Raw genomic sequence first — 23,801 nt, forward strand, 5'->3', positions numbered from 1 at the left:
TATCCAATGCCACGCACAGATGAGCTATTGGAGAAATTGGGACATGCCCAATTCATCTCTACTTTAGACTTAACCAAAGGGTACTGGCAAGTACCACTAGATGAACCCACTAAGGAAAGGTCAGCCTTCGTCACCCACGGAGGGGTGTATGAATTCAATGTACTCCCTTTCGGGTTGCGAAATGCACCCGCCACCTTCCAAAGACTTGTAGATGGTCTCCTAGTGGGATTGGGAGAATCTGCAGTTGTCTACCTCGATGATGTGGCCATTTTTTCTGATTCATGGACAGAACACCTGGAGCACCTGGAAAAAGTCTTCGAGCGCATCCAGCAGGCAGGACTAACTGTTAAGGCTAAAAAGTGTCAAATAGGCCAAAACAGAGTGACTTACCTGGGGCACCAGGTGGGTCAAGGAACTATAAATCCCCTACAGGCCAAAGTGGATGCTATCCAAAAGTGGCCAGTTCCAAAGTCAAAGAAACAGGTCCAATCCTTCTTAGGCTTGGCCGGATATTATAGGAGATTTGTACCAAATCGCCGCCCCGCTGACAGACCTAACCAGAAAGAAACAGCCAAATGCAGTTCAGTGGACTGATGAGTGTCAAAAGGCCTTTCACCAGCTTAAAGCGACACTCATGTCTGACCCTGTGCTAAGGGCCACAGACTTTGACAAACCGTTCCTAGTAACCACAGATGCGTCCGAGCGGGGCGTGGGAGCAGTTTTAATGCAGGAAGGACCGGATCAAGAATTCCATCCTGTCGTGTTTCTCAGCAAGAAACTGTCTGAGAGGGAAAGCCACTGGTCAATCAGCGAAAAGGAATGCTACGCCATTGTGTACGTGCTGGAAAAGCTACGCCCATATGTTTGGGGACAGCGTTTCCAACTACAAACAGACCATGCTGTGCTACAGTGGCTTCATACTGCCAAGGGGAATAACAAAAAACTTCTTCGGTGGAGTTTAGCTCTCCAAGATTTTGATTTTGAAATACAACACATTTCAGGGGCTTCTAACAAAGTGGCTGATGCACTCTCCCAGGAAAGTTTCCCAGAATCAACTGGTTAAAAATTGTTCTTGGAATGTGGAACATATTGTTAGTTTTTATATAATCAGTAGTATGTCTAAAGGTGCATGTGTCTTATTAACTCTGTTTTCTCCTAGAGCTCCAGGAAGAAATCACAGCCAGTGTGGAACCGGCTGTCCAACACTATCTGTGATTTGGGGGGCGTGTCATAACTATAAAGGGAAGGTTAACAGCTCTCCTGTGTACAGTACTATAAAATCCCTCCTGGCCAGAGACTCCAAAATCCTTTTCCCTGTAAAGGGTTAAGAAGCTCAGGTAACCTGGCTGACACTTGACCCAAAGGACCAATAAGGGGACAAGATATTTTCAAATCTTGGGGGGGGGGGGGAAGGCTTTTGTTTGTGCTCTTTGTTTGGGAAGTTGTTCGCTCTTGGGACTGAGAGGGACCAGACATCAATCCAGGTTCTCCAAATCTTTCTGAACAAGTCTCTCATATTTCAAACTTGTAAGTAAACAGCCAGGCAAGGCGTGTTAGTTTATCTTTGTTTTCTCAACTTGTAAATGTACCTTTTGCTAGAGTGTTTATCTCTGTTTGCTGTACTTTGAACCTAAGGCTAGAGGGGGGTCCTCTGAGCTCTTTAAGTTTGATTACCCTGTAAAGTTATTTCTCCATCCTGATTTTACAGAGAGGATTTTTACCTTTTTCTTTAATTAAAAGCCTTCTTTTTAAGAACCTGATTGATTTTTCCTTGTTTTTAGATCCAAGGGGGTTGGATCTTGATCCACCAGGAGTTGGTGGGAGGAAGGAGGGGGGATGGTTAATTTCTCCTTGTTTTAAGATCCAAGGGGTTTGGATCTGTATTCACCAGGGAATTAGTGAAGGTCTCTCAAGGCTACCCAGGGAAGGGAATTAGCTTTGGGATGGTGGCAGCGGACCAGATCTAAGCTGGTAGTTAAGCTTAGAAGTTTTCATGCAGGCCCCCACATTTGTACCCTAAAGTTCAAAGTGAGGAAGCAGCCTTGGTGTAATAATATCACCCTGATTCAATGCTATGCTCTGACAAATAACAGTGATGAAGAAGTAAAGGATAAATTCTACCTTACACTACAGGTGGAGTTAGAGAGAGTATCATGCCACAACCTAACTATCGTCATGGGAGACCTGAATGCCAAGGTCCGTAAGGACAACACAAACAATGATAGAGCAATGGGAAGACATGGGTGTGGCACCATGAATGAAAATTGAGAAAGGCTTGTTGATTTCTGTAATATGAATGGCCTAGTCATCGGTGGAATCCTATCTGAACATTGTGAAATTCACAAGCTGACATGGTGTTCTCCAAATGACAGAGATAAGAACCAGATTGACCATATCATGATCAATGGCAAATGGCGATGCTCATTGACAGATGTGAAAGTGAGAAGGGGTGCAGATGTTGGCAGCGACCATCACCTAGTGATAGCCTCTATCAAGCTAAAACTGAGAAGTGAGAGTCCACCAATCAAGGGACCTAGGTGTTATCATATTGACAAGCTAAAGTCCCTTGAAATACAGAAAGCCTTCGTTCTGCATTTAAAGAACAGGTTTCAAGCACTTGCAGACCTTGACGAAGAGGAGGGGAATGCAGATGAGGAGATCAACAAGAAGTGGGACAAAGAACCAGTAATTTATAAATAGAGCCATGAAGCCTGTCTAGGCTACAGGTAGAAGAGAAGGAAGGAGTGAATTACACCCAGCACATGGAATGCCATAGAAACCAGATGAGCCCTGAAGAAAAAAGTTTTAGACACAAAATCCCAGAAGCTAAAGGACAAATACCACAAGCAGTATAGCAAGGCACACTGGGAGGTCAAACACCTTATAAGAGTGGACAAACAGCATAATATTGATAATCTGGCAACACAAGCAGAGCATGCAGCTGCTCGTGGTGAACAAGGAATCGTCTACAAAATGACGCAGCTTATCAGTGGTAAATGGCAGACACCAACAAATACTCTCATCAGGAGCAAACAAGAACACCTACTAACAACTGAAAAAGAACAAGAAATGTGCTGGACAGAGCATTTTAAAGAATTGCTGAACAGGGAGCCACCTAAAGAGGAAGCAAACATCCAGGAGGCAGAAGAAGATCTTGATATCAACATAGACACCTCAACTAAGGAAGAGATCAAGTGCCAGATGAGTGGACCAATGGGGTTATAGTGAAGATACTAAAGAAAGGAATCCTCAGTGATTGTAATATCTGGCGTGGTATCACTTTTATCTGTGCCAAGCAAAGTATTGTGTAAGATCATAGTCCAGCATCTATCAAAGGCGGTCTATAGCGTTCTCAGAAAAGAGCAAGCTGGTTTTTGGAAAGGGCGTGGATGCACAGACCAGATCTTCACTCTACGAAACATAATAGAATTGTGCTTAGAATGGCAACAGCAACTCTACATACATTTCATAGACTATGAGAAGGTTTTTGATAGCATTCACAGGACCAGCGTATGGAGCATTCTGTGGGCGTATGGAATTCCTTTCCGTATAATCAACATAATCAAAAGCTTCTATTTCAACTTTACATGCAGTGTTGATCAGAGTGAGCTCAGTTTTGAAGTCAAAACAGGACTATGCCAGGGGTATGTCATGTCTGCAATCCTCTTCAACATTGCCATTGACTGGGTAATCCGGCTGTCACAGAGTTTGGGGGAGGCAAAGCCCTGCACCCCCGGCTTCCTGCGATTCACCGTGACTTTTAGCCAGGCAGTAGAACAGAAGGTTTATTAGATGACAGGAACATAGTCCACATCAGAGCTTGTAGGCATAAACGGGACCCCCTTAGTCAGGTCCTTCTGGGTAGTAGCGAACTTAGCTCCCAACCGCAAAGTTCTCTACGGTTCCCCTGCCAGCTCAAGACTGAACCTCTCCCACCCCTCCTTTCTTGCCTTTTCCTCTTTTCCGAGCCAGGAGGTCACCTGATCTCTTTATTCTCCAACACCTTTAGCTATCCCCTGGCAGGGGGAAAGGGCCCCAGCCATTAGTTGCCAGAAGACAAAGTGCCAGCCATTTATGCACACTGGCCCTTTGCTCTGCAACAATCTCACCCCCTAAAAACTTAAAAAATGCATAGGGGAAACTAAGGTACCCACACAGTATTAAAAAAAACATTAAAAACAGTCCCACTTCATCACATCGGCATACAAAAGAAGACATGCCAAGAAGCATTAAATGGACACTCTTCTCATCCCTTGAAGACCTGGACTTCCTGGATAATGTCGGTCTCCTATCACATACCCAACACCATATACAAGAAAAAACAACTCAACTCAATGCATTCAGCCAGCAAATTGGACTGAAAACCAACTGCAATAAGACAGATATCATAGAATATCAGGGTTGGAAGGGACCTCAGGAGGTCATCTAGTCCAACGCCCTGCTCAAAGCAGGACCAATCGCCAGACAGGTTTTTGCCCCAGATCCCTAAATGGCCCTCTCAAGGATTGAATTTACAATCCTGGGTTTAGCAGGCCAATGCTCAAACCACTGAGCTATTCCTCCCCTCCTTTAATATTGCATCACCAGTACGGATAGAGGATTATGTTCCCACCAGTGTAGAAGCATTCACATACTTGGGCAGGACGGTGGAACAAGCCAGGACATCCAGAACAAAATCAATAAAGTCAGGAACACCTTCAGGAGCTTAAATACAGTCTGGAAATCATCAAAATACAACACCAAAACTCAAGATTTATAAGAACTGCATACTTTCAATACTACTTTATAGTGCATAATGCTGGGGAATGAGAAAGTATGGCATGTCCAAACTGTCTTCATTCCATACAACCTGCCTCAGAAAAATCCTCCATATCTTTTGGCATAAGATATCTCAAACCAAGATCTATTGACACAATGCAGCCAAGAGGATCTGAGCACCATCATTGCCAGCAGGTGTTGGAGATGGATCGGTCATGTGCTTCGGATGGAAACTGATTTCATCAGTAGAGTGGCAATAAGATGGACACCTGAAGGCAAGCGAAAATGAGGCCGCCCAAAAATAACATGGCAAAGAGCTGTGGAAGCTGATCTGAAAAACCTGGGGCACAGCTGGGGAACCATTGAAAGACTTGCCAGAAACAGACAGGATTGGAGGAGCTTCATCACTGCTCTAAACGCCAGAGGCGTAATAAGAACATGATGATGATGATGATGATGTATTGTGAGCTTCTGTGACTGTGTAAATCACCAGACAGAACAGAGACATGAATTAGTGTGAGAGGGTGATCTTCAACAAAAAGTGTTATGCCCTTCCCAAAAGGAAAGTCTATCAATATCAGATGGACTACTGTGGATGTTGCAACTGAAAGTTATCGATGTACTGTCAACAAGAAGACCAAAGACTGTTGTTGTTCTGCCTCCTCAGTGAAGATGAGTCATTCAAGGAACTCCTCATATCAGCTGACCTTTGCAGCTGAAACCATGTGAGAAGGAGAGAATATAATCCCTAACAAGAAGGCATTGATCATCTCTATGCTGCTTGGGCTCTGGGGAGCGAGGTGTGTTTCCAGGCATACACACAAGATCCCCAGCTGTTTAGCCTGGGTTAGTCCTAAAGGACATATACAGCTTTCTTATTATAGACGTTTCTATTACCTTTTGAAACTTAAGATTGTAACCCATTTGTGTATCTGTTTAGCCATTTCAACCTTGTAAATAACTCTCCTGTTTCCTTTTCCTATTTAATAAATATTTATATAGTTCATTATAGGATTGACTACAAGTGTCTCTTGTAGTGTCTCTGGAGGATCTTAACAGAAGCTACAAAGTTAGACATCTTAAATCAGCAGGTCCAGATAACTTGCATCCAGGAGTTTGAAAAGACATGCCTGAGAAATGCATTGAACCATTAATATTGATTTTCAATAAGTCTTGGAGCTCTTGGAAAGTTCCAGAAGACTGGAAGAAAGCTACTGTTGTGACATTTTTTCAAAAGAGCTAACAGAATGACCTGGGTAATTATAGGCCTGATAGCCTGACATTGATCCCAGGCAAGATTATGGATCAGCTGATATGGGACTCCATTAATAAACAACTAAAGGAGGGTAACAAAATTAATGCCAATCAGGATGGATTTATGGAAAATAGATCCTGTCAAACTAACTTATCTTTTTTGACGAGATTACAACTTTGGTTCATAAAGGTAATAGATATAATGTAATATATTTAGACTACTGTAAGGTGTTTGATTAGTTACAACACAACATTTTCATTAAAAAACTAGAATGATATAAAATTAACATGGCAAACATTAAATGGATAAAAACTGGATAACTCATAGGTCTCAAAATGTAACTGTAAATGGGGAATTGTCATCAAATGGGTCTGTTTCCAATGGAGTCCTTCAGAGGATCAGTTCTTTGCCCTATGCTTTTTAACATCTTTATCAATGACCTGGAAGAAAACATAAGATCATAAATGATAAGGTTTACAGATGACACAAAAATTGGGGAAGTGATAAACAATGAAGTGGGGCAGGTCACTGATTCAGAGTGATCTAGATTGTTTGGTAAACTGGGCCCAAGCAAACAATATCCATTTTAATATTGCTACATTTAAATGTATACATCTGTAAATAAAAAATGGAGACCATAAATACAGGATGGGAGATGCTATCCTGGGAAGTCGTGACTTTGAAAAGATTTGGGGGTGGGGATGGATAATCAGCGGAACATGAGGTCCTGATGTGATGCTATGGCCAAAAGAACTAATGTGATCCTGGGACACATAAATAGGGGAATCTCAAGTAAGAGTGGAGAGGTTATTTTACCTCTGTGTTTGGTACTGGTGTGACCATTGCTGGAACTCTATGTCCAGTTCTGGTGCCCACAATTCAAGAAGGATGTTGATAAATTAGAGATGGTTCACAGAAGAGCCATGAGAATGTTTAAAATATCAGAAAACATGCCTTATAGTGCTAGATAGACTCAAGGAGCTCACTCTAATTTAACAAAAAGAAAGTTAAGGTAATAGACTTGATTACAGTACCTAGATGGGGAACAAATATTTAATATTGGGCTTCAATCTAGCAGAAAGGTATAATACAAGCCAACAGCTGGAAGTTGAAGTTAGACAACTTGAGACCAGAAATAAGGTGTAAATTTTTAATGGAACAATTTACCAAGAGTCTTGGTAGATGCTCCATCATTGACAATTTTAAAATCGAGATTGAATGTTTTTTCTAGATGATATGCTTTAGTAATTATTTTGGAGAAGTTCCACGGCCTGTGTTATAGTGGAGGTCAGACCATATGATCACAATGATCCATTCTGGCCTCAGAATCTATTAATGGATGAAATATGAGTGTTAAAGAGATGCTGGGAAATCTGTCTGTTTGTATGTACTGTGCCTAATGGGTAATATTAAATATTGTATTCGGCATTTTTATCTGGTAATATCCATATTCAATTTTAGAAGATCTAGTATTATGAGAAGCTATGGGCTCCTTTGTACTGCAAGAGCATTATATATGCCCAAATCAGGCAGAGACATTTTGAACCACAAACAATCGACTACAAACCATCACCATCACTTGGCCCACTAACTGATCTCCTTCAGGTCAATAATCAGCATTCCAATCCATAGATCAGGTTCAAAGAACTGACATAACAGCAACTCACAAAAGAATACACTTCCCATTCCCTAAATATGGAATGTCCACTTCTAATTACAGGGGCCCAAGGCCCAGGTCAGGCATTATTTAATCATACAACACTGACCCTGCAGAAATAGAATCCCTACATTATTAAGAAAAAGTGTATAGCTTTGCCGTGGGACCCAAACTGACTTTAGGCACTGAAAAATTACAAGCTATCGAATCTTAAATACTTTCAATTTTTATTCAAAGACTTCAAAAAGTAGTTCTATAATATATATGATACACAGAGATTATAGGAAGGTTTGGCATAAAGGTTTTATTATCACCTGGTTAGGAGGACCTGAATAATTGACTGAAGATTTTGCCACAGATGAATAATGCAGCCTCTACAAAGCCATGTCAATGAAATCTTTACACTATATTAGTGTATTTTACAGATATGTAATTGTGTATCTGTAAAATGAAAGAGATGTGACACTTAAAATGAATAACAATCTTCTTCTAGCTGGGAATAATTATTCAATTTCCCATGGAATAGCAAAAAAGGAATATTTCCAAAGAAGCAATTAAAAAGTTTTTTTTTAAAAGAACATTGTTAATATATAGGAATAATTATTTTTTCCTACTCACAAGAAGCAGTACAACCCACTTAAATTATAAAAAGGCTCCTAGAAATGTAGTTATTGTAAAGAAATCCACTGAAATGAGAGGAAGGATATTCTTCCTTGGAGATGCAGGAGGGAGTGGTTGTTAAGGCAATGGTGGGGACTTAAGAAATCTGAGTTTATTCTATTATACTTCTTTCTGACCTTACAAAAGTTATTTTACTTCTTCATGCCCTGTAAAATGGGAATAACAAAAATGGGAATAACCCCCGAACGGGGTACAGTGAAAACAAATTCATGCAATTTTGAGTGCCAGTAAATCCTACAAAAATAACAACAGTTTAACAAAAGTCTCCTATACCATTTAAGGAAGATTAGTCTTGTACAATTATGAAAACAAGTAATACATCTAAAAATCATATAAACCACGGAACTAGAAACTTACCACTTCAGCAGTTTCAGTTGTTAAGACGCTACATCCGTTGCTCATAAGTAAGGTCCCAGAGTTCTCACTGCACAGAACATTCTCTGATATCTGGGCATTAGATTTCAGGAAAGAAAATTCATTTTTCTTAGATTCTGAGGATAAACATAGCTGATAAGAATAAGGCAAAGTACCCTCATCAAAATTTGATGGGAATGTAGGGACAGTCTTGGAAAAAGGATCAGGACCAAAACACTGAAGTAATTTAGGTTTCCTTGAACTTCGCAATTTCATCACAATGGCCAGTGCCATTGTCAGGAGGAACAAAAATGAGATCAAGGCTAAAGCCAGCACCAAGTAAAACTGTAAATCAGACTGAGGTGCCGAGTCACCGGATTGATCACTCATTTCCGGAAGAGCCTCTTGGAAGTTCTCAGCAAACACCAGGTTGAGAGTCACTGTGGCGGAGAGAGGTGGCTGCCCGTTATCCTTCACCAGGGTGACCAGCCTGTGCTTCACAGCATCTCTCTCCGCAAAGGCGCGGGCTGTCCGGATCTCCCCGCTGTGCAGCCCCATGCTGAAAAGCGACTGTTCCGTGGCCTGGAGCAGATGGTAGGAGAGCCAGGCATTGTGTCCTGAGTCAGCATCCACCGCCACCACCTTAGTCACCAGATAACCTGCCTCGGCCGAGCGAGGTACCATCTCGAACAAGGCGGAGCCATCGGCTCCGAGGGAAGGGTACAGGATGCGAGGGGCGTTATCATTCTGATCCAGAATAAACACCCTGACGGTGACATTGCTGCTGAGAGATGGGGACCCGCCATCTCGGGCCTTCACTTGCACTTCAAACTCCCGGAATTGCTCATAGTCGAAGGAGCGCTGCGCATAGATAGCTCCGGTCTGGGAGTTAATGGAGATGTAGGAGGAGAGAGGCAGCTCCTCGAGGTTGCTGCTCAGGATGGAGTAAGTGAGTCGGGCGTTCCGGTCCAGATCCCGGTCTGAGGCTTTTACACTGAAAATAGAGGCCCCGGAGGGATTATTCTCTGGCACATAGGCGGTGTAGGAAGGTTTTTGAAAGACAGGGGCGTTGTCATTGATATCCGAGATCTGCAACAGGATGGTTTTCTGGGTGGAGAGGGGGGGAGAGCCGTTGTCTGTGGCTGTGATTGTGATATTGTACTCCGGGGTCCTTTCCCTGTCTAGGGTGCTGTCTGTGAGGAGCTTGTAGTAATTATTAGTAGATGAAATTATTTTAAATGGCAAATTATCTTGAATGCGACAGGTGACGTCTCCATTTCCTCCATCATCGCGGTCTCGGGCTTTGATGAGAGCTATCACTGTTCCGGGAAGTGAGTCTTCGGGAATGGGACTGGATACGGATGTCAATGTCACTTCGGGGGCGTTGTCGTTCTCATCGAGAATTTCTATTTGAACTTTAGAGTGGGCAGTCAGACTTCCCTCATCCCTGGCTTCCACGTCAATCGTGTAGCTATTTTTTTCTTCAAAGTCCAAAATACCTTTTGCTGTAATCTTTCCATTACTAGCATCCAAACCGAACAGTTGCTGCGCGCTCTGCGGTATGTTGCTGAAAGAATATGTTATTTTGGCATTTGTACCTTCATCCGCATCAGTTGCTTTCACCTGAAGCACTAAGGTTCCCTTCGGTAGGTTTTCTCTCATGCTGACTTTGTAGATTTTTTCAGTGAATATAGGGGGGTTGTCATTGGCATCAATAATGTTAATCTTAATCGGAACTGTCCCCGTTTTGACTGGCTCTCCCCCATCCACAGAGGACAAGATTAAATGAAGAGACCTTTCTTTTTCTCGATCCAAAGGTTTCTCTAACACTAATTCTGCATATTTGTTGCCGTCCGGATTTTCCTTCCGTTCCAAAACAAAATATGGATTTGGACTTAGATGGTAACTCTGCAGTGAGTTGATTCCAACATCGGGATCTTGCGCAGGTTCTAGCGGAAATCGCGCACCAGGTTGTGCTAATTCATTAATTTCTAAATCGATATTATTTTTAAGGAATCGCGGTGTATTGTCATTAATGTCCTGGATTGCCACGTTCACGTGGAAAACATTTAAAGGGTTTTCAACCACAACTTCTAAATTTAAGACACAAAGGGGTTTCTCGCCGCATAGTTTCTCCCGGTCTAACCTGTAATTTACATACAGGTTGCCCTGTTCCTCATTTAAAATGAAATATTTATTTTCCGAATTCACACGGATCTTTCGCAGAGGCAGTTCTCTCACATTCAGCCCCAAATCCTTGGCGAGGTTCCCTACTAGGGACCCTTTAGCCATTTCCTCAGGAATCGAATAACGAATCTGCTCCGAGACCGCCCGGCAGAACAAAGAGAATAAGAAGGGAAACAACAGTATTTGTAGTCTCACTGCTCCGGCTGTCTGTCTGTGTCTGGTTTCCATCTCAGTCACTCTCAGCGCCTTTGTTTCCTTTCCCGGTGTATTTTGAATAGATATTCCGGACCAAATTCTCCTCAGATTGTAAGACTCCTCCGTAATAAAACATAAATAAAATCCATTCCCGTTAATTTTACCTCGGAAATCCGATAAAGCGGAAGGACTTCTTTTGACAGAAACACTGTCCCTCTGCTCTCCTTCATCCGAGATCTGCACTGCGTAACACTATAATGGCTTTCCAGTGGGCTCCGGTGGATCTCCGGCTGCAGCCCTCGCTCCGCATTGGCCAACAGCGGCACTCTGAGTCTTAGTGAGGGAATTGCAACGCTAAATGAATTGCATCGTGAGAGGGGAAATCACAGGAGCCCAAAATAGGAGGAAGTGTAAGTTCTTGCTTCCACATGACTAATTTTGGAGGGTAAAAGATTATAAAGCGGCAGACAAGAAGGCAGTCCTCAAGACAGGTGTTTTGAGAAAGATGTAAAACTGAATGAGTTAGATTCACTCTGAAAAGGTGCAAAGTTACACTTTGATTTTGGATTACAATATATCTGCCTCAGAGAAATCAACGAGTTGATTCAATATAATAGAAGTAATTGACTGGAGGATTAATATGACATTAAGTAGATTGTCAGTATTATAATTAATTTTATATAAGACATCACAGTTCCCTAACAACCAAGTTCGGAGTGATCTTGTGTGGAAATTCTCTTGTTTACAAAAGAGATAACATTATATTTAATCTATAAAGAACAAAGAAAGTCAACTATTTTCGATGCTGAAAATGTATGGCACGCTTCCCTGATAAGAATAAACACTTTTCAACTCCCTTTTCAGGATTAAAACATAGGTGCAAAACTCTTGCCCATTTTGGATTTGTGTTTAAAATAATCTATGAATGGTTTTATGATTTAAGCATTGGGCCTTGAGTCTGGAGATCTGGGTTCTCTTCTCAGCTCTGCCACAAATTTCCTGTGCATGACATTTGGAAAGTCACTTAGGCCAATTTTTTCAACGTTGTGTGCTTCAAGTAAGGTAATTAAATGCATAATTACAAATATACGTAAGTGACTTGATGTTCAGGGATGTGGAATATGTTTTCCAATTGATTTTACTGGGATTTTTATCTACCACCAATTCTTGAAACAGACCACTTATTTAAATTTTAAGCATGCAGATTTGAAAAAAGAAATTGGCCTAAATCTCTCTGTGCTTGACCTTCCCCATATTTAAAATTGTGATAATAAATAAATTTTTATTAAATAGACAGGATTATTGGGAAACTAATATTCATTGTAATTTTAATGTCCTTGGGGGCTGATCTAAAGCCAACTGATGGCAGAGGAGAAACACTCCTGTTGATTTCTGTAAGCAAAGATCAAACCTTTGGTTGGACAGCATTATATAACTGTGAAGCATAACCATGATGTTCCAATGACAGCAATCCATCATAAAGAGAATAAAGCATTAGGGGTCATATAAGGTAAGGACTTTTTATTCTCAAGTAATTGAATAGTTATAGAGTAGCAGCCGTGTTAGTCTGTATCCGCAAAAAGAAGAACAGGAGGACTTGTGGCACCTTAGAGACTAACAAATTTATTAGAGCATAAGCTTTCGTGGACTACAGCCCACTTCTTCTTATGCATCCGAAGAAGTGGGCTGTAGTCCACGAAAGCTTATGCTCTAATAAATTTGTTAGTCTCTAAGGTGCCACAAGTCCTCCTGTTCTTCTTTTTGTGAATAGTTATAATCCACGTCAGGTTCCCAAGATCTCATCTCCTGAGGAACAAATGGAATGATCCACTGGAGAATAATTCATAACCGCATCAGTGATAAAGCACCCAGTATATCCCACATCATTGAGACCTGGCTGGATGACACCTGTACTAGCCCACTTCATCCTCCTAGGATGGTCAGTGTTTCACAGACCTAGACAAGACAAGACAGCAGGCAGCACTGCATTCATCTTCTCATCAAACATCAAATCCAAAAAAGTAAGACAACATTCAAATTAATTAATCTGACAATAGAAATCAGAGCCAAAGCTAACGTAGTTTTGATGCGTATTTAAACACCATGACTGACTAAAGGATTCATAAAGGAGCTCACTGATACCTTTTCAGTTATGGTGGTGACATACCCCAGCTTGTCATCCTGGAAGATTTCAACATACATATTTCAAAGGCTGCAAATGCAAAAGCCCCAAAATTCATCTCCTCTCTTGCCTCTTCAGGACTTTCACTGGTAATCTCATGTCCAGCCTATGCAGCTGGTCATACCCTGGACCTGACCTTCAGCCTAGATGTCAAGATCAAGGACATCAAAACCCAGCCACTGTCTTGGATAGACCATCACCTCATTACAGCAGTGATCAGAGATCTTCCAGTTCTGAAGTAACGAGACCAGTGATCCTGATTTGGCCATGAGGACACATGGACACCAAGAATTCCCAAAGGCTGCTAAAAGACAACAGCATTCCCCCCATAGAATGAGAAGAGGAGGACGTGGTGAATCATTATCACTGTACATGAGCCTTGATCATTAACTGAATGGTCCCCAAATGGCCACTTCCTCTCCATGGCCCACACAGAATTCCTGGGTTTTCTGACATTCTGCACTGAATAAAGAAAGAGGGATGGCAAATTAAGTGCTAATGGTGGAAAACAAAAGCTGATACACAGAGGATGAAATGTAATAAGTTCCTCAAACCCTGTATTGAGGCTTTATTACAGGCCAAAATAACCCTCCTATTAACCTCCACTGAGGATACCAAATCCTATCATAAGGAGCTACCCAGAGTGGAAAACCAGTTCCTTAATCCTAAATTACAACAACCTGCATCAGAACTGAGTACCAAGCCCTGCAAAGAGCTATCATCCTACTTCACTAAGAAGATCACGCACATTCAGAAAACCTTTTCAAGTAGCCTGCATCCACTCTACCTGTACTCACCAATCAACAGACTATATGCATTCCTGGAATTCAGTACATTCACTCATCAAGAAGTTAAGTTTCAGAGTAGCAGCCGTGTTAGTCTGTATCCGCAAAAAGAAGAACAGGAGTACTTGTGGCACCTTAGAGACTAACAAATTTATTAGAGCATAAGCTTTCGTGGACTACAGCCCACTTCTTCGGATGCATATAGAATGGAACATATATTGAGGAGATATATATGCATCCGAAGAAGTGGGCTGTAGTCCACGAAAGCTTATGCTCTAATAAATTTGTTAGTCTCTAAGGTGCCACAAGTACTCCTTTTTTTCAAGAAGTTAAGGACACTCTTAAAAAGTCCCAACCCAAGACTTGTGAATCAGATACATGCCCTTCCTGACTTGTGAAAGAGTCATGAGTACCTGGTGCCACTCATGACAGAAATAGCCAATGTCACATTCAGAGAAGGAATCTACCCTTCTTCCTTCAAACATGTGGTCATCTAACCAACATCAAAGAAACCCACTCTGCATACATCAGTTCTAGCCATCTATCACCCAAAGTAAAAGCTCCCATTCCTGAATAAACTCACAGAATAGCTACACAAAGGCCAACTACAATCTTACCTAACTAACATTAATATTCTAGACCTGGCACAATCTGGATTCAAACCAGGAGATGGAACTGAAATGGATTGTGTGGCACTGATGGATAATTTCCTTCAGTCAATGGATAAAAGGCAGACATCCATTCTCATCCTCTTGGACAAGTAGCACTTTCTATCATCTCTGGTTAGCTAGGAGACTCCCCATCCTGGCAGAGGATGACCTGACCTCAATTATTCTCTTGACTGGTCTATAGCTATGTGATATGACTGGCATAAATCCTCCAGTGTTAAGGAAAGTCCATATAGTATAGAGCACTGTAGTGCATCTTCTCAACAACACAGGATACCACTAGCACTTCAAACCTGTCCTCTACTCTCTACCTTGGCTTCCCATACAAGAATTGAATAAAGAGCTCAGATACTATGGTGATGAGTGCAGTATAAGAGCCTATATAGAATAGAATAGAACTATTAAGTGTTCTAAATAGGAAACATCACAAGGAATTTTGAAAATTTCACTTATAAACCCAATCGTCAAAGGACACCACCAGGATCCAACATAAGGCTCTGATAAATTGTTTTTGTATATGAGTCAGAGTTCATTGCATTACCACCGACCAAGGAATTTAATATAGTGACTAGTTAGCTCTCATTTCAAATATATAATTGTGACTATGTAGGAGAATGTTTTCTCTAATAATAAAATTATTACAAAGTCATGCTATAACCTCCTTTATAAACGTTGAATCAAACCATTAAATGTTTCAAGGCCCAATGGTAACACACAAACAACAAAAAATATAGACATTATCACATATTATAATGATACCATATATCCTAGTTTCATAATTCTGCATTTTTGACATTTACATAATAATAATAATAGATACGAGTGGAATTTAAATGAGTTTGGTTTAAAAATTGGATTAATCCTCTTAAAGCTGAGAGGTATATCTTCACCAGGCAAGTCAATAGTCTACAAATAATTATAAAGTAATGATTATGACCCGACTCAGCAAGTATCTGTATCAATAGGGTTATTGACTTGTTTACATGTATACAGGTGTCTTAAGGAGCGTGCTGAATGAGTGCTTATATAACGTGCTGTATAAAAAAATGTCCATAACTTTCAAACGTGAAAGGCCAGACTATTGGGAACATGTATATCAACAGGGAAACAAAATTAAAAGAACATGAGATAAATTATAGGACAAAACTATGATTTTACGCGTGATTAAATTATATTATAGGAAAAATAAGGTAGTTCTTTTACTACGTTAAATTTAAGAGGTTCACGGTCTTCAAATCAAACTGTCTTCCAATAAAATTGAAGTACTATATACACTGAAATTTCTGTACTATCCCAAGTAGGTAACAGATATATGAAGATACAGGAAGAGAATCTACTTTCAGACAAACATTAAAAGGGTGTAATTTCACTGAAAAAAGAGAAACATATATTGTGCCATTTAAAAAGAAAAGGTAGATGATTGAAAATATATCAAAAGTCACACATATCCTAATGCCCCGAGAGCCAACCCTTGCAACACAGAAGCCACAGTTCACTATTGACTTCAGTGGGGCCTGGAATTACCTCCTTTCCTTATCTCACAAACAAACATAAAGCATCATTTCCCTTTCATTAGACATTGCCCGAGAAATTAACATTAGATACTTTCGACCCACAGAACGAAGACACAATAACCTTAGCTAACCTGAACAGAGGTCCGATCCCCGTTACTAATGCTTACATCCTCAATAACTAGAATATGATCCTTTTTCTCACAAGTTTGCTCACTACTCAGAGTATTTGAATAGTTTGATTTGGGAAAGTTGAACTGGCTCTTTCTGGAGTCCGTGGTTAGAGAAACCTCATGTGAGTAGGAATGAAGAAAAGCTCTGACTCCATCGAGCCCCACAAACTGCGAGACGGGAACTCCACTGAAAGTCACACTCGAGGAGTCAAACAGCTGCGAGTTTCTCCACCGGCGGAGCCTCAAGGTCAGTAACACTATGATAAAGGTAAAGAACAAGCAGGAAACGGAAGCCACAGCGATCACCAAATACAAGGTGAGGCTGGACTGGGGGTCTACAGGAGCTGAGAGGCTGCTTAAATCGGAGAGGATTTCGGGGATGCTGTCAGCCACCACCACCGTGACAGTGGCCGTGGCAGAGAGAGGGGGCTGCCCGTTGTCCTTCACTAAAACCACCAGACTTTGCTTGAGCGCATCTTTGTCGAGAAAGTAGCGTGCTGTCCTGATCTCGCCGCTGTGGAGTCCCACAGAGAAGAGCCCCGGCTCTGTAGCCTTCAGCAGCTGGTAGGAGAGCCAGGCGTTCTGCCCAGAGTCTGCATCCACCGCCACCACCTTAGTGACCAGGTAACCCGGCTCGGAGGAGCGAGGGGCCAACTCCACTCCCGTGGAGCCATCGGTGGGAAAGGAAGGGTGTAAGATGTGCGGGCTGTTGTCATTCTGATCCCGTATAAAGAGAGTGACGGACACATTACTGCTGAGAGTTGGGGAACCCCCATCCTGAGCCTGCACTTGGAACCGAATCTCCCGGAACTGTTCGTAATCGAAGGAACGCAGAGCGTAGACAGCCCCAGTCTCGGAGTTAATGGAGATGGAGGAGGAGAGCGGAGCTTCCTGGATCTGAGTTCCAGTAATGGAGTAAGTGATTCGGGAGTTGTCCTCCAAGTCGTAGTCACGCGCCGTCAAGGAGAAAACGGAGGCTCCTCTCAGGTTATTCTCCGTGAGGTAGGCGGTGTAGGATGTTTTATCGAAGAAAGGTGCATTGTCGTTCGTGTCTAAAATCCGGAGTGGGATCGTGGTGGCTGTAGAAAGAGGAGGATTCCCATTGTCCGTGGCGATCACTGTGATGTTGTATGCTGCCACCTGCTCCCTGTCCAGAGCTCGGTCTGTCACCAGACTGTAATAATTATCCAACGATTTCCTCAGCTGAAAGGGGAGGTTGCTGGGTGTGAAGCACGTGATTTCCCCGTTCTCTCCGGAATCTAGATCTTGCACATTTAAAAGGGCGATCACAATCCCAGGCGGAGAGTCCTCAGGGATCGAGTTGACCAGAGATGTGATTGTTAATTCTGGAGCGTTGTCATTCACATCACTAACAATGATCAGTATTTTCGATCTGTCGAAAAGGCCTCCCCCGTCATGGGCTTGCACCTCGATTTCATATAATGCGGATTCCTCAAAGTCCAAGTTCCCCACGACTGTTACTTCTCCCGTCCTAGAATCCAAGTGGAATATTTGGGAAGCTTTCTCCGTGATTGTTCTGAATGAGTATTTTAATTCTTTGTTGACTCCTTCATCCGGATCAGTGGCTTTTACTGATACCACCGTGGAACCTTTCGGCACATTTTCCAAAACCCTCGCTGTATAGATAGCCTCAGTGAAAACTGGCGCGTTGTCATTTGCATCAAGAACAATTATGCGGATTTGCGCAGTGCCGGACCTGACTGGATCTCCCCCGTCAGTAGCTGTGAGGATTAGATCGTGAACAGCTTGTTCTTCCCGGTCTAGAGACTTTTCCAGCACCAGTTCGGCATATTTCACAGCATCAGTTATAGTTTGCACATCCAGAGAGAAATGCCTATTATTGCTCAGTTGATATACCTGGATAGAATTAATTCCCACATCTGGATCCTGCGACTGCTGCAGGGAAATCCGGGTCCCCACAGTTGTTGTCTCGCTGATTTTTAACTCTAATTTCTCTGATTGGAAGCCTGGAGCATTGTCATTAATATCTGTGATTTCAACTTCAACTGGAAAAAGCTTCGCTTTATCCTCACGAAGAACCTCAAACTTTATCAAACATATCTCTATCCGGCCACAGATCTCCTCTCTGTCTATTCTGTCTGTGGTGTATAAATGGCCACTCTTAAAATTCAAAGCAAAATACTGACTCCTACCTCTGGCAACAACGCGGACACCGCGGTCTGAGAGCTCTTTTAGATTCAGTCCCAAATCCTTTGCTATATTCCCCACGAAAGAGCCTTTGTGCGTTTCCTCCGGGATCGAATAGTGAATCTGCCCAGAAACCGCCTCCCAAACGGTAACCAATAAAAAACAAAACAGGGCTCGCCGTTTGCAGTCCCGGAGACTTTGTATATCCTCCATTTTTCTCCGGATGTATATATTGCTCTGATTCCCAGTCAGGTATGTATTTTCTTTTAGCCGCAGTCCTTTGTTTTCGCAATCACTGATGTTAAAATTAAGACTATTTCATAGATATTTCTCAGTAAAATCCCTCTGAGTAAGTGTGACTCTGATCTCTGTGTTCTGTGCTGTGTAACTGCGGGCGGGGCTGGCTGGATCTCTCTTCCCATTTCTCTGCCTGATTGGTGAACAGCGGCGCTCAGAGTCACAACCAATAACTGCATTAAAAAAAAATCCAACACCTTCCTATCTGTTTGTTAATTAATCTTTTCTCACGACTATTTATTTACAGTTACTTCCTCTATTTAAATACGCCTATTTGAGTTTTACATGGAATTACGTTAAGTAAATAGTCCTTGATAAGCAATTATTTAAGTAGAGTTCGTTGTGCTAAAGGAACACAGAGTACTATTTCCCAGACAAGAGGGTGATATCACAGTTGTATTTGCCTGAATAAAATACAGCTCTGTGTATAAATTTGTCAGGAGCTCACAAAGATATTCTAAAATTGGCTCCGCGTTCTGTTACACACTTTGCTTTGAAACTATATTGAAGTTCCCTGCCAACTATGGACTGTAGCATATTGGTAAATGGAATTTTTAAAATGTCAAATGTTATAATCCTTCGAATAGTCCATCACTGACTGACGCTTTTCCTTCAAAACTTCTAACGGGATGGTGAGAGTATAATTTTCACATTCCATAAATCTCAGGTAAGACAGTTACTGCTACAAAATTTATATCAGCAACGCGCAATAGTATCAGAACTTTGGACATAGTGCTGCACAATTCAATTGCCACTAATCACCGGTTGGTACCAAACATTTACAGTACTACACCGAAGAGAAATAACGCACACATATAAAAATAAAATTAATCTAAAAACCTTTTAGTTCACATGATTATACATATTCATTAATATCATTTTTCATTGTCTGAAAAATTTAATTAAAATCAGAGAAGAGACACCATAACTAACGCGATAATGCAAAAACTCACCTTGAGAAGAGTTTCGGACGCGGATTTGGGTGCTTCAGAACCAGAATTATTCACAACTAAAATCCCAGAGTTGTCATTGCAAAAGATATTCTCAGCTGTAACGTTCTGGTCACTACTTTTAAGCAAGTTAAATCCATTTTGCCCGCAGTCTGTAGCCAAACACAAGTTATAGGAATATGGCAAGGTCCCGTCTTTGTAATCTGGTAGGAATCTGGGATCAGCCTTGGAAGAAAGCGCAGGCCTGACATACTGAAGAATAGAGGAGCCTTTTGAACTTCTAACTTTCATGGCTATCACCACTATAATTGTAATTAGAAATAAAAATGAGATGAAGGCTAAAGCCAACACCAAGTAAAACTGTAAATCAGACTGAGGTGCCGAGTCACCCGATTGGTCACTCATTTCCGGAAGAGCCTCTTGGAAGTTCTCAGCAAACACCAGGTTGAGAGTCACTGTGGCGGAGAGAGGCGGCTGCCCGTTATCCTTCACCAGGGTGACCAGCCTGTGCTTCGCAGCATCTCTGTCCGCAAAGGCGCGGGCTGTCCGGATCTCCCCGCTGTGCAGCCCCATTCTGAAGAGCGTCGGTTCCGTGACCTGGAGCAGATGGTAGGAGAGCCAGGCATTGTGTCCTGAATCATAATCCACCGCCACCACCTTAGTCACCAAATAACCTGCCTCGGCCGAGCGAGGGACCATCTCGAACGAGGCGGAGCCATCGGCTCCGAGGGAAGGGTACAGGATGCGAGGGGCGTTATCATTCTGATCCAGAATAAACACCCTGACGGTGACATTGCTGCTAAGTGGCGGGGACCCGCCGTCTTGGGCCTTCACTTGCACTTCAAACTCCCGGAATTGCTCGTAGTCGAAGGAGCGCTGGGCATAGATAGTTCCGGTCTGAGAGTTAATGGAGATGTAGGAGGAGAGAGGCACCTCTTCGAGGTTGCTGCTCAAGATGGAGTAAGTGACTCGGGCGTTCCGGTCCAGATCCCGATCTGAGGCTTCTACACTGAAAATAAAGCCCCTCGAGGGATTGTTCTCTGGCACATAGGCGGTGTAGGAAGGTTTTTGAAAGACAGGGGCGTTGTCATTGATATCCGAGATCTGCAACAGGATGGTTTTCTGGGTGGAGAGGGGGGGAGAGCCTTTGTCTGTGGCTGTGATTGTGATATTGTACTCCGGGGTTCTCTCCCTGTCTAGGGTGCTGTCTGTGAGGAGCTTGTAGTAATTATTAGAGGAAGATATTATTTTAAACGGCAAATTATCTTGAATGCGACAGGTGACTTCTCCATTTCCTCCATCGTCTCGGTCACGGGCTTTCATCAGAGCTATCACTGTCCCGGGCACTGAGTCTTCGGGAATTGGACTGGACATGGATGTGAGTGTCATTTCGGGTGTATTGTCGTTCTCATCCAGAATTTCTATATGAACTTTGCAGTGATCAGTGAGACCTCCCCCATCCCTCGCTTCTACACCCATTATATAATTATTTCCTTCTTCAAAATCCAGAAATCCTTTTGTTGTGATTATTCCGTTACCAGAATCTAAACTAAACAGATGTCGTGAACTCTGCGGTATGTTGCTGAAATAATATGTTATTTTGGCATATGATCCTTCATCTGCATCAATGGCTTTAACCTGGAGCACTAAAGAGCCCTTTGGTAGATTTTCCTTCAGGTTGACTTTGTAGATCTCTTCGGTGAATACAGGGGGGTTGTCATTAGCGTCAGTAACAGTTATTTTAATCTGAGCTGTTCCAGTTCTGACTGGATCTCCCCCATCCACAGCCGTCAGGATCAAGTGATGGGAACTCTGCTTCTCTCGATCCAAAGGTTTCTCTAACACCAATTCTGCCTCCTTTTTTCCATCTGGATTTTCCTTCAGTTTCAATATAAAATACCGATTTGGACTGAGCTGGTAACCCCGCAGTGAATTGGCTCCAACATCGGGATCTTGCGCAGGTTCTAGAGGAAATCGCGCACCAGGTTGTGCTAATTCATTAATTTCTAAATCCATATTATTTTTAGTAAACCGCGGTGCATTATCATTCATGTCCTGGATTGCGACATTCACGTGGAAAACATTCAAAGGGTTTTCAACCACAGCTTCTAAATTTAGGAAACAAATCGGTGATTTCCCACATATCTCCTCCCGGTCTATCCTGTTGTTCACATAGAGATTGCCATTTTCCCCATTCACACTGAAGTATGGCTTTTCCGAATTGACACGCAGCTTTCGCTGAGGCAGCTCTCTGCCATTTAACCCCAAATCCTTAGCGAGATCCCCCACAAGGGAACCTTTGGCCATTTCCTCGGGAATGGAGTAACGAATCTGCTCGGAGATCGCCCGGCAGCACAAAGAGAATAAAAAGGGAAACAACAGTACTTGCCCCGTGACTGCCCGGCCCGGCTCTCTGTGTCTGGTTTCCATATCAGCCACTCTCGGCTCTGTTTTCCTTGCCTCTTTTATTCTGAATCGATTCTCCGTTCCAAATTTCCCTCGGCTCGTAAGAATCCTCTGGGTCGGTAATGAAATATAAATGAAATATATTCCCCTGCTAGATTATAGCAATCCGGGAGGATTTGGTTTTTCCGAGACACTGTGTCTTTCTGCTGCGTTTCTTAAGAGATCTGCACAGTATAATAATGCAATAGCTCTGCAAGAGGCTCTGTTCAATAGGTCCCCGGCCGCAGTCCTGACTCCGCATTGGCCAACAGCGGCGCTCTGAGTCTTAGTGAGGGAACTGCAGGCGAAATGCTCACATCGGAGACGGAAATACGCAAGACCCCGCAATATCACTAAGCATAAGTTCTTTCATAAACTATTTTTTGAGAGTTAAAAAAATCATCAAGATCTGAGAAGTGGAAACTCCGCAGACCAGGTCAATTTATAATGAACCAACTCCGAAGGTAAGATTCTCATCGGAATGTTGCAAAATTAGTTTTCCTTTCAAGAGTACAACCGACTTCTTTACCCTCTTGATTTAAAATACAACATGTAAGTGTCTGTTGGTGTAAAAAAATGCCATTGCATGCATTTTCAGCGTTATAAGTAATTTCAGGTGAGGCAGTTTAGCTCCCTCATATCCTCATTCGGTTAGATTATTTGTAAATTTCTGTTGTTGCCATAGGCTATAACATGATTTTCGTCGCTAGAGAGCAGAGAACGTTAATTATGTTGGAGGCTGAATATGGAATGTATTAAGTAAATTCAAAGTATGCTTCTCTGAAGATGGAACTATCTTACTTAAAACCCTTTGTTCACGGCTAGATGTACCCATTCTTATTTTATTTCTAAAATAATCTCCCGGTATGTGTATGAACGAGGCCTGGGACATAAGGTATAATCCTGTTCTCGCAGAGGTCAACAGCAAATATTTTATTGCTTCAGTGGTGTCAGGATTTCTCCCTTGAGAAACAGTTCCCTTCCCAGCTCCGACACAAAACTCCTAGGCAGGGGCTGAATTTTCGTAAAGGCGGGGAGGGGGCACGAGGCCCCGCCCCCTTCTTTGCCCACGAGGCCCCGCCCCTGGCCAAACCGGATCACGGAGCCCTGGCCTCCTCACCTGCTGATGATGGAAAGGCCGAGAGCATCCCCCGGTGCCCTGTCTCCGTCTCTCGGGACCCCTGCCCACTGCAGGTGGAAGGTCCGCGCTGGGTCCCCACAGCTGCTCGCGCGGTTCTTACCCCTACCCGGCTCCGGCTTTCCGCCTGGCCTAGGGTGCCGAAGAGCCACCCTGGCAGCTGTGGGGAGCAGCCGCGGACCATCCATCTGTCCTGGGCGGGGACATGAGTCGGGGGCTGCTCTCGGCTCCCCCGGACCGGGCAGGTAGAGGATCCCCGGCTCCGGTTCCTCAGGCCGCTGTTGTCTGGGCCAGCTCCAGCGTCTGTTCCGGGCGGCATGACTGGGGGCGGGACCTCAGGGGGAAGAGGAGGGGCAGGGGGCCGGGCCCCGGGGAAAAAAGTGGACGGACCTGGAG

At 42.9% G+C, this 23,801-nt stretch overlaps 1 protein-coding gene across 23 annotated transcripts in view; it reads right to left on the reverse strand.

The window, feature by feature from the left end:
* LOC101938858 (protocadherin gamma-C5-like) overlaps positions 1–23,801 on the reverse strand; it is a 415,891-nt gene that overhangs the window by 165,962 nt on the left and 226,128 nt on the right. The window contains exon 1 of one of the 23 annotated variants that reach the window (XM_065555780.1): positions 19,826–22,460. The exons of 20 other annotated variants lie outside the window; for them this stretch is intronic. In XM_065555780.1, coding sequence (XP_065411852.1) covers positions 19,826–22,252 — 2,427 coding nt within the window. In that variant the 5' untranslated portion in view covers positions 22,253–22,460. Of the gene's footprint in view, positions 1–8,708; positions 11,328–16,367; positions 18,920–19,825; positions 22,461–23,801 lie in introns of those variants that run through there. 2 more of the 23 variants (XM_065555789.1, XM_065555795.1) reach the window with 2 other exon arrangements.

This window comes from Chrysemys picta, chromosome 8 (assembly GCF_011386835.1).
Source record: "Chrysemys picta bellii isolate R12L10 chromosome 8, ASM1138683v2, whole genome shotgun sequence".
In the NCBI taxonomy this organism is placed as follows: domain Eukaryota; kingdom Metazoa; phylum Chordata; order Testudines; family Emydidae; genus Chrysemys; species Chrysemys picta.